Source organism: Protopterus annectens, chromosome 2.part1 (assembly GCF_019279795.1).
Source record: "Protopterus annectens isolate FY-2018-M chromosome 2.part1, PAN1.0, whole genome shotgun sequence".
Lineage (NCBI taxonomy): Eukaryota > Metazoa > Chordata > Ceratodontiformes > Protopteridae > Protopterus > Protopterus annectens.
In genome coordinates, this window is record NC_056729.1 from 1,024,472,523 (window position 1) to 1,024,484,843 (window position 12,321).

The following is a 12,321-nucleotide window of genomic DNA, read 5'->3' on the forward strand; positions in this document are numbered from 1 at the left end:
GATAGGGTGTCTGTCAGGATTGATCCTTATAGAAAAATCATGAAGGGGGGGCTTGATGCACAGAGACTGCAACTCAGAAACTCTCCTAGCCGAAGTAACAGCCACCAAAAAGGCCATCTTCCAGGACAGGAATTTGAGATCACAGGACAACGCAGGCTCAAAGGGCTTCTGTGTGAAAGACTGCAGCACCAAAGTGACCTCAGTGAGATCCCATGGAGGGGAGTAGTCTTTGACAGAGGGTTTGAGTAAAAAGATCCCTTTGAGAAAGGCTTTGCAAAGCTTAGAAGAAAAGGTAGGGTCTTTCATTCCAATGGAAGTTAGAGATAGCCACCAACTGGAGTTTAATTGTAGAAAAACTGGCCCCTTGATGAAAAAGCAAGGCCAAAACAACAAAATGTCAGGGATAGAAGCTGAAAAGGGATCTAGATTGCATTAGCCCAAACAGAAAATCTCTTCCATTTGCTGGAATACATCTTCTTGGTAGATGGGTTCTGAGAGGCCAAAATAATGCTCTTACCCTGAGAGGGGAGCCTGGGAAAGGATCACTGGAATTGGAGGAACCAAGATGTCAGATGAAGAGACTGGAGACTGGGAAGAGGAAGCCCCCACAGATGGGAAAAGAGAATGGGATCTAATATCCAAGGTGGATATTTCAGATGAGACCAAAGAAGGGAAAACCATGCCTGACGAGGCCAGAAGGGGGCAATGAGGATGAGAGGAGTCTTCAGGTGATGGGCTTTCTGTAAAAATTTGTGAAAGAGGAGAGTTGGGGGGTAGGCGTATAGAGGTCCCAACGTTCAATCGTGTACCAGAGTGTCCCTGGGTGACTCCCCCCACTGGGTGGATCAGGGCAAAGTAGTTGCTGCATTTATGGTTGTCTGGAGAGGCAAAAGGTTCACAGCAAGGAAGACCCCAGTGGTCGAATATCCTACGTTCCACTGACGGATTCAAGGACCACTCATGAGGACTCAGGATAGATCTGCTCACTTTGTCGGCTAACATGTTGGAACTGCCGGGAATATGCGTTGCACGAAGAAAGTGCCTGGAAGACATTGTCCATTCCCACACTTTTAAGGCCTCTCTGCACAGGGGTTAAAGACCATGTTCCCACCCTGCTTGTTGATGTTCCAGACCACTGCCATGTTGTCTGACTGAACTGCAACTGTCCCAAGAGGGAGACAGTCCTGGAAGGTTTGCAAAGTTAGAAGGACTGTTCTCATCTCCAGGATATTTATGTGTAATTTGGGCTCTAAGGGGGACCACGTGCCTTGAACTGTCCTTTCCCGATAATGCCCCCCCCACCCCAACAAGGAGGCGTCTGTGGTCACTGTGGTCTGGGATTGGGGAAGACAGAAGGGTCTGCCTAGAAGGAATTCCTGAGCTTGGAGCAACCAAGTGATGTGACTTCTGCATACCTGAGAAATTCTGACGGATCGCCGCCACCATTGAACCTATCACTTCAAGATCAAGTGGATCGTGGGACATTCCAGATCCAACAACTTAAGGACCTAGTCCCGAATCATCTGGACTCTACGTAGGGGATGCACTGCAGTGTCTGACACTGTGTCCAGAAGGAGCCCGATAAACTCCAGGTTCTGACATGGGGCAAGATAGGATTTGGGCAGGTTGACTGTCAAGCCTAGATCCTGAAAGAGACTGAGAGCGTAATCTGTGGCCAGTGTGAGTTGATGCCTTGTGGGGGCTGTGAAGAGCCAATTGTCTAGGTACAAGAAGTCCAGGAAACCTTGCAGTTGGAGATGAGCTGCTACCATGCTATGCATTTGGTAAACACCCGGGCGGCTGCTACCATGCTATGCGCATTTGGTAAACACCCAGGTGGCTGTAGTGAGACCAAAAGGCAGGGCTCTGAACTGATAATGACTGGCTCCCAGTCGAAAGTGCAGGTATCTCCTGCATCATCTCTCGATCTTGATGTGATAGTATGCATCCTTGAGATCCACTGAACACATCCAATCATCCTTGCACAGAAGAGGCAGAATGGACTGACCAATGACCATCTGGAACTTCGACTTCTTGACAGACAAACTGGCACACTGAGGTCCAGAATGGGAGGTAGGTTCCCAGTTTTCTTGGGCACTGAAAAGAAGCAAGAGTAAGCTCCGAACCCTCGCTGTCCAGTCAGGACCTCCCGGATGGCTCATGTTTGAACATTGAGAAGGGCCAACTCCCTCTGGTGGGGTGGAACGTCCGGGAGAGAAGTTTGAGCTGGAGGAGGCTGAAAAAAAGGAGTGAAGTAACCCCTGGAAACTATGTTTAATACCCACTGAACTAAGGTGATACTTGTCCAGGCTAGTGGGTGGAGGGAGAGGCGATCCCCGACTGCCTCCAGACCAGGGACAGCTGGGCAGCACTTCAGCAGCGCTGAGGGCTCTGAGAAGAGTACCCAGGAGCTGTGGTTTTGCCCTTCTGCCTCTGTGGCAGCGTCTGCTGTAAAACTCCCTTCCCTGGCTGGAGGAAGGGGATTCCTGTGGAGCATCCTGGAAGGAAGACTGAGACCTGCGGAACCACAGTTGTTTACTACTCCCTCTGATTTATGGAAAAGGATCTTTGGGGAGTAGAGAACTTTATCTCGACCATGGACAATCTCTTTCCCCTCCTGCTTGCTATATCTCGACCGCAGACAGAGTCTTTCCCTCCTGCTTGCTATGGGTTAAAGTTTCTTTGACCAAAGGGCCAAACAGAGTTGACCCGTCGAAAGGGGAGTTAGTGAATGACACCTTGAATGGTTCTGCAAAACCACAAAGGTGAAGCCAGGCATGACGCCTAATGGAAACGCCAGTGCCCACTGCTCAAGAGGTGGCCACCACCACATTAGAGATCAACCTCATCAAGACATTAGCTACAGAAGTCAGAGTAGACAGCTTCAGAGAGACCAATTTGAGACTCTCCAGAGGCAGCAACTCAAAAAGGGAAGTGGAGAGTTCCAATAGCAAGTCCCTTTGCAGCTGGGTAAAGGGTGTCATGCACAGTTGGTTGCTTTCAGTCTGAACGTAGCGGAGGCAAACACTCGCTTCCCAAAACGATCACTTGCCTGAGACTCCCTGTTTGGTGGATGGATCGTGGAGCTCTGTTCAGCAAGCTCCTTTTTTGTAGCTGTGGCCACCACGATAGCATCAATGGGGAATGCCCTTGCTCCAAAAGGGTTTGTCTTTTAGTGGGACTTAGGGCATGGAAGGAGCTGGACATAGTGGAACCTGTTCCTGTTGGATAGGAGCTGGACAAGCCCACTGACAGGAGGAGACACCCAGGTAGAAGATGGTCCTATTCCGAAGGCCTTCAAGAACATGGATTCCTCTGAAGACGGGGGCTGGGGAAAACCAACCGCCTCACTGCTTAAGGATCTCAAGGATGTCTCCAAAGGATACTTCCTTGGACAGACGTCTGGGGGACCAGTCTCCTTCCTCTAAATCAGTATCATCCGTGAGGGATTCTCTAGGAGAGTCCACGTGTCTCCTCTTGCACGTCCTCTTCCGAGGTGACTCCTCCACGGTGGGCTCTGGTGAGAACTCAGAAGAGGTAGGGACCCTGAGTAGGGTAATGCCTGTCTGAAGGTACTCATGGGAGGGCTGACCCTGGAAGGATGATGAGGTCTCACCAGCCAATGACGATCGGTGCTGGGGAGGACCTAGAACAGAAGGAGAGGCAACTGCCCAGCCGGAGATGGTCCTCTCTATCGCCCAGAAGGTGGACAGGATGGAAGAAGCCCCCCTCCTTCCCAACGCCCACAGCTGACTGGGACGGATTGGGTGACCACAACGCAGCACAGATGTCTCCATATATCGGCCCTGAGCTGTCCAGCACAGAGGCCTCCAGAGGGAGGGAATGGTGTGAAAGCTCTGGGCCCGACCCTACTCCTCAGAAACCCATACCAACCTCACGGGGCCAAGGCACAGCCAGCTCAGAGGGAAGAAATGCCTGACACCATCAGCCTCTCACTACAAATGCCCTGATCCTGAAGGTCCAAAGCTGGATGGGTCAGCCGAGGAGAGATGAGTCCCGTGGATGGAGAGGATCCCCTAGGTAAGTCAGCAGGGGATGCAATAAGCCCAACTTGATTTGGGTCTTGAGAAAGCTCCTCATCATCCTAGCCATGTCTGAGGGGAGCAGACTCCTGGTGGATCAGGAAAAGACTGAGGAATGGCCTGGCCTGACCTAGCTGACTGTCTGTGGTCTCGAGAGGGAGACTTACTCGGATTTGATGTTCTACGTCTGGTGGGGGAGCTCTCAACAACAATCGCATCCTACAAAACAGTCAGATCCGAGGGTCTGTTTGGATCAGAGGAAACAGATGGCACCATACACTGATCCAATGAGTCCTGGGGTTGAATCCGGCACAAATGTTACATTCAACCTTCAGATGTGGTGCTCCCAGACAATAAACACACTCCTCACGTGTCGGAATGGTGCATTTTCTGACCGCACATGGAGCACCTTTTAAACCCAGTGGGCTTCTCTGACATCACGTACACACCAAACACCCACCACCCGCACACTAGACAACAAAAGGTGGTGGGGGAACAAGGTAGAAAAGGTAAAATGGCTAAAAAAGAACACCACCCAAGGGAACCGGGAAGAAAAAGGGCGGGAACCCAGAGAAAGGACTAAAAAGATAGTTTAAAACACTACCGGTAGGGGAGGAAACTATCCAGAAGAGAGTGAGGAAGATAGGTTAGACAGGAGAGGAAAAACCCTAGAAAAAAAAAAAGAGAGAAAAGGTACTTATCTGAAATTGAAGGCTTGAGCTGCAGGAAGCACATCCAAATGAAATTGAGACAAAGATTTGAGGGTAGTGGGTAGTAAGGAATCTTGGGAAGGGGAGGAGCTTGAGCTCAGGAGCTGTCCTCTTAGTTGCCGGCTCGGATCAGATGTCAGATCCTAAACCCATCCGTGATCAATGACACGGATAGCATCAGATCTTGCATTTAATTGTGGTATTGAATGTATAGTGCCATGCTTAAGCAGCTTAAATATCAGAAAATCAAATAATGAGCACTAGTTTCAAACTGTTTTAACTTCTCTGTCTAGATAAACCAATCTTCACATCAGTAATATAATGGCATGACTGGCATTCAATGATATATATTCTGCATTTAGGATTACACACATGAAAAAAGTTTATAGTCTTACTCCTATGTACATGTTACCCCTTACTGCACTGACTCATATGCTATATCTAGTAGTGGTCTCTACAATCACTTGTACATTAATCCCACCAAAACTCTAAGGCATGCTGGAGCTTCTGGACTAAGCTTAGTATTACTTGGTTTCAGGAGTATGTTGCTAAAGCTGGAGTGAAGATGACCTGTAAAAGGCAAATACAGTTACCTTCTGAAATAAACTTGTCACACTATCACTGTTTAAAATACTGACTACATAACTCTAAACCTTTTAGTGCAAGAAATCTGGACAAAGACTAATAGGCCTAAAAATATGGACAGATTTTAAATATTGTAATAAACTTAGAAAGCAGCTAGAATAATGGGATTTGTGGTAGCATGCATTTTCTGAAAGATATGAAGTATGACACTGTGTCATTATTTATTGACTTCAATCTTCAATGCTTTCCAGAAAACCACAAATTTTACAAGGAAAAGCCCAAAAATATGAGGAAAAATCCGGATATTTGAGAGGTATGGCTGACTAGCATTAATACTAAAGTTTAATTTATTTTCTTTATTCTATTTATGCCTATGATGACATAATTGTGGAAAATTTAGATTCTGTTCAAAAATGAGGTAAAGCATAACAGCTTCCAAACGGTATCATACAACATTTATTAAATAACACCTGAGTTAGCAGAAATATATTTTTTCCAATTGCTAACTAAAAAAATTCAAAGTGCTAGTTACCAAAGTCTGTTTACACAAATGACAAAAGAGATTTTAAAAATGGCATGCATCAGTTTAAGTCTTAATGAAACACCTTTGCATAATATACTGATCTGATTATTACTGCATGAATTACCATTTGCAGAGCTCAGAAGAGGAGTTAGGAAAACTGTGTACTAAAAACAAAGTCAGTACAGAAACAAAATATGATGCAATATACAAGAGACTGATAAGAGTACAATCAAAGAGAAATGGATAGGGGAATTTTGGTCAAATTTAAAACAGAACCTGTAGTTAAAAAATGGATAATTAGTACAGCATATAAAACACTGAATGATAACTATACAAATTAATCAGAGGACATTAGAAAAGACTGGGAAGAGAGACTGGAAAGGCAATTAAAGGAATAATTGGAGGACAAACAGTATGGCTCTCAAGTATGCAAAAAGTCCAGAATATAGAGTACTTTTTGCCAGTAAGTGCCTCCACAGGTATTCAGAGAATGTTTCCTCAGGTAAATGGCAAATGCTGGAGGTGTGACAGGAAAGAGAGGTAACTGGAAACCTGTTTTCTGGAGCGTAACGAGTAGACAGATTATACTGACTTGGTTCAAGGAGTTCAATACAATACTCCATTCAGGTATTGACAAAGTCTCAGAACCAGGCATAAATACCTACATAACTCGCTGGATTGCTGGTTGGCTCACAGATACGACCCAAGAAGTCAGGATTGATGAGACCACTTCTACCAGGAGACTGGTCACCGCGGAGAACCCCAGAGTTCTGTGTTGGGCCTGCTCTGGTTTGGATTCTTCTCAGAAGTCCAGGCTAATGTCGAAGGCCTGTGGTTCACCAAGTTTGCAATTTTAAATTGGGAGCTATCATAGATTCCTCCCACAACATCAATATCCTACAAGATGGTTTGACACAAACAAATGATTGGTACCAGGGCCACAGATTAAAACTCAACTCAAAGAAATGCGTTACAGTGTCCTTTGGAAAGTTGTTGACCCAAGATTATTCTGACAAAACACCCCTGAGAGTCTACCCTGTAATTAGGGATTTGGGAACATATGTAGATAGCAATTTGGCCTTCAATCAACAGGTAGCAAAGATGGTAAGAAAATCATTCTACGTCACCCAACTCATAACCAAGGGTATTTATTTCTTTACTTATTTTACATTTGTTTACTGGGAAAGTCTGACTGGGGCAGAGCCCATTTTCAATGGAGGCCTGGGTAGAAATGCTCCAGACGCTTATCTTTGGAATGTGGGAGGAAACTGGAGCACACGGAGGGAACCCACATAAATGTAGAGAGGACATGCACACTCTGCACAGAAGACACCCCAGCCAAGAATCGAACTGGAGAACCTCTTGCTCTGAGATGACAACACTAACCGCTGCATCACTGCGCTACTTGGTATTACATCCATGTCCAAGGCAGTTATAGTACCACTCTCTTCAGCCCTTATCGGACCCATTATCAAATACAAAACTCCCTATGGCATGCACCTAACTAGGCACCTGCAACAGCTGGAATGCCCTCAAAGGTTTCTGATCAGGAAAATCCAGAGTATAAATACCCTGTCCTATAAAAATTGCATTAAGGCCCTCTCTTTACTAAGTCCCCTCCAGGTTACTGAGAGGTGATCTTTGCCTGGTGTACAAGGCATCTTCAGACCCAGATCTGAAGGACCTCTTGCACATATACAAAACAAACAGCACCAGGAACACTAGATGCAAGGATATGAACTTTGCCTGCAACATAAATAAAACATGCTGGAGAGACCGATATGTGCCTCAAAGGATCCCCGCACTGTGGAATAGGCTCCCCATCTATGTGAAGCAGAGTTCATTCCTGACTCCTTACAAGCAAAACCTTGATTACTGGATGGGAAATCGGAAATTAACCCCCCAGTCTGACCCCCATGTTTCTGATGGGCAGAGGCCAACAGTAAGTTAACTAATCCCAAACTTGCATACCCCTCACATAACCCTTAGCTACATCCTTACTAACATATCCCATCATACAGGTATCCAATGTACTGGCTGACATGAGTTGGGCTGCATGGTTCAGTTTATAAAGATTGCTTCTAGCTCACTCACCCCACGCAAGTGAGACAGGGTGCATGGACCAAACCAACTGCATACAAAATCACCAAAAAAGTCCAGCACCAAGGAGCTAGACAAAATTAAGGATTTAATGTGACAAGACCGCACAAAGCAGCATACCGGTTTCGGCAAAACTTACAGCCTTCTTCAGTGCATGGTTGTATTCAGTTTATAAATACCCTGGTGCTCGATAGCCTAGTACAAATGGATGAACCTATGAAACCTATGAATAAAAATTCCTTACAGAGTACTCTTGGAGGAGCAAATGGTTGTAGGTAAGGAAATGATTCTTCTATGATGGGATGGGACAAATGATCTGAACTGCCTAGACATAGTAGGGCCTTACTATGTTTACTGCTACTGGCTGCCCAAAAGAAAAAAAAAAGCAATTACTAGAAAATAGAAATCAAAATCTATACCAGCTGAAGTACTGAATATTTTAAGGGAGATAAAAAAAAAATGGAAGTGTGATCTTTAGAAAGGAGCAAATTACATAGATATACATGTAATTTGTGGAAACAATAGTTGAAGAATAATGTGCAGGAGGAGGAGTGATGTTTAAATTAAGGCAGGAATTCAGCAATATATGTAATGCTGGAGTGAATGACAATTGTTTAAAAGAACAAACATATCAAATGTATAAAGCATGAAAATGATACATGCTAATATAGTTTTTTTTATTAATGTATATGTAGTAATTTAATTAAAGTGTTAAAAAGGAATATGATGTAATATTGAATTATTTTATATTTACTTAAGTTGGTTTTGCAGACATTGACAATGAGTGTATTTACATGGCATATAAAGTCACCAATAACATGACAAATACAAAATAAGTAATCTCTGGTGAAAACTTGGTCTTCAATCATCTCGAGACAGACATCGCTCACAAAGTAACTTTGATATGGGTACTCTGACATTGCCATAATTTGTTACAGGTGAGGAATGCAGAATGACACACAAGCATGTCTTCCCATTAAAACTACTGCAACTCTACTAAAGGGCAGGGAATCACTTCTGTTTTGCAGTCTGATGTCAGCAGGAGCCAGAAATCCAGTAGGTCAGCAGCAAGGACAAACACAGGAGTGGAAAAACATCCAGCTAAAGGAGATCCAATTGCTTCTTTGCCAAATGATGCTTAGTGTTTCAGACCTAGTACAATACACTGAAAATGGTAATTTATGGGCCACATTTGAAAATAAATGGAAACAGATTAAACAGACACCAGATGATATTAAAATGACATCTTGTTTTTTCTCATAGGTCTTAAAACATGAATAAATAAATTATATTTTTCTTCTAGATGTCTGCAGTCACCATATATTTTTGTAGCTCAGCTATCATACCAGTCTAGAAAAAGCAAGGAAAATGAGCACATAACAAGAAAAAACAGGATCCACACACGAAATCCAGCGTTGTTTTTGATTGCCTGTAAAAAGAAAGAAATACATCACAAAGAATTCTTAAAAGCATTTGTCACAACGGAAATCAAAGATGCATGAGTACTCACCATATCAGATCTTAGAGAAGGTCCTCTACAGTGGGTAACAGCCTAGAAATCCTTCCTGAACAGCATCTCTCAGCCCCAATTATTTCAACCTTTAACTCCCATGCTTGCAGGACAAGCTCTATACTGAGTAAATCTGTAGTCTATACTCTCAGTCTCACTGTAACTACAGGTATTTTCATACAAACATTAATCTGATGTATTCCAAAAAAATCTTTTCTCGATCCTCTGAAACAACTCAGACTTCAGAAGGCTTTTTGTAACCGTATGGGGTTACTCTTCTGTTATATTCTTTAAAGTACAGTTTTGTACCTACCATAAATGTAGATGTCCGATAGGTATGCATCTGCAGTCATAACATATGGGTTTGTCCTGCCTCAGGCAGCCCTTCGGTCGGCCAGATTCCAAAGTCTGGGTCTGGCCTTGGCTGATGTAGCACTTTCCTCTGGGGTATAAAAGCATCCATTTTCCTCAGTTTTTCTTGCCCCAGATGCCAGGTGCCCTCTAGGAAGGCTAAATTTGGATAAATGCAATAAAATTCCAAACATTTGCAAAATTATATATATATATACATGTATATACAAACAAATACACCATAATAGATTCCTCCAGCTAGCTAAAAGAGCGGTATGCACCCTAGCAATACCACAGAGGGTAGGAGGAAGGGACTGCAGATGCATACCTATCGGACATCTACATTTATGGTAGGTACAAAACTGTACTATGTCCTTCAAGGATGCATCTGCAGTCATAACATATGGGTAGAATACCATAGCTAATCTGGGGGAGGAGGTACTAAGAAAAAGATGGTGTAGTTAAGATCCCCTGCAGGACTGCAGTAGCAAAGCCTGCTCTGGATCTGGAGTATAAAGGTAGATTGTAATGTTTGGTAAATGTATGCATGGAGCTCCAAGTAGCAGCTTCTAAAATGTCCTTGGTAGCCACCCCTCGAAGGAAGGCTGTAGTGGTGGCCGTGGCCCTTGTGGAATGAGGCCTGATGTTTGCAGGAACTGACTTTCCATGAAAGGAGTAACAAAATCAAATGCAATTTCCTATCTATTTTGAAACTGTCTGTTTGGAAATTGCTTTTCCTTGCACCCCAGCAGCATATGCTACAAATAGTTGGTCAGTTTTTCTGCTACTTTTAGTTCTGTCCAAGTAGTAGCGTAGTTGTCTGTGTATATCCAGGGTGTGCAGAAGTTTTTCCCCTCTATTCTGTGGATTTAGGAAGAACGTAGGCAAGTGAATAGCTTGGTTCAAGGATACCCGAGATACCACCTTTGGCATAAAAGTAGGATTAGTTCTTAGTGTAACTCTGTCCTGATGGAAGAAAAGAAATGGCTGTACTGCCATTAATGCTTGTAACTCAGATACTCTTCTTGCTGAAGTTATTGCCAGAAGGACTGCAGTTTTCCAAGACAGAAACTGTAGATCCGCTGATGCTGCTGGTTCAAAGGGAGGAAGTGTTAGTTTCTCCAAGACAAAGTTGAGATCCCAAGCAGGTAAAGGGGGTTTTCTTGTAGGTTTGATATTTTTGATCCCTCTCAGAAATTGCCTGAGGAGAGGGTGTGAGAAGATAGGTGGATCCACATTGTATTCTGCTGAAATTGCTGAGGCATGAATCTTAATGGAAGAATAGGAAAGGCCATTGTGGAACAGTTCTGCTAAGTATTCCAGAATATGTGTCATGCTTGCCACTGTCACATCTAAGTCGGGATGCATGATCTTGAAATTGTTCTGCGTCAGAAGAAGAGGCCATAGGGGGAGAGGCCATGGTTTTGCCTGTGACATGCTCCTCAATAGTGGATACCAGTGTTGCCTTGGCCAGTCTGGAGCTATCAGAATCACTCTTGGCTGTTCCTCCCTGATCTTCAGTAGAACCTTGTACATTAAAGGGAGAGGCGGGAAGGCATATACTTTTAGAGCTTTCCAGCTGAAGGAGAGAGAGTCCACCCTCCAAGCTTGTGGGTGGTATGTCCTTGAGCAGAATGTCTTCAGTTGATGGTTGAGGGGGGAGGCGAACAGATCTATCTCCCCCATGCCTTTGTTATGAGTTGGAAGATGTCTGGGTGCAGCATCCATTCATGTGCATCCATGGTAGTTCTGCTTAAGCTGTCTGCCAGTGTATTTTCCTTTCCTGGCACGAACAGGGACTGCAGTTGGATATTGAGTTTCAGGCATAGTTCCCATAGATTCATAGCCAGCCGGCATAGAGGGTAGGAGTATGTGCCTCCCTGCTTGTTTATGTACCACATGACCGTGGCGTTGTCTGTCCTTATTAACAGGTGGCCTTGATGGAGGAAGGGTTTGAAAGCCTCGATTGCATGCATCACTGCCAGCATTTCCTTTTGGTTTATGTGCATGTGTAGCTGCCTTTGAGACCATAGGCCTTGGATACATTTCCCCTCCATGTGTGCTCCCCATCCTCGGTCTGAAGCGTCCGTGGTGATGGTTTGTTTTGTTTTTGGTTTGTTGAAAGGCAACCCTCTGTTGGACTGGCAGGCCTGAGCCCACCACAGGAATTCCTTTTGAAGGCAAGGAATCAAAGTTTCCAAACTGTGACTGTGTTGAGACCATACACTCCTTAGATACCATTGTAATTTTCTCATATGCAGCCTGGCCTGTGGTATCAGAATTATGCAGGATGCCATGTAACCCAGGGCCTGCAGGATTTTCCTTGCAGTAAGCTGAGTTTGTCTTGTCAGATTCATGAAGTAATCCGGAAGTTGTTTTTGTTTTTCTTCTGTGAGAAAGGCCATTTGGGTGGTTGTGTCTAGATCCGCACTTAAAAGGTTATCCTTTGGGATGGAACCAGTCTTGATTTTTGGATGTTGACTGTGTATCCCAATGCCT

At 44.3% G+C, this 12,321-nt stretch overlaps 1 protein-coding gene across 1 annotated transcript in view; it reads right to left on the reverse strand.

Annotated features, from left to right (window-relative positions):
- Positions 1 to 5,776: 5,776 nt before the first annotated feature.
- STX18 (syntaxin 18) overlaps positions 5,777 to 12,321 on the reverse strand; it is a 1,377,880-nt gene continuing 1,371,335 nt past the window's right edge. Inside the window, exon 11 of the mRNA XM_044062606.1 lies at positions 5,777 to 9,390. Coding sequence (XP_043918541.1) covers positions 9,295 to 9,390 — 96 coding nt within the window. The 3' untranslated portion in view covers positions 5,777 to 9,294. The remainder of the gene's footprint in view (positions 9,391 to 12,321) is intronic.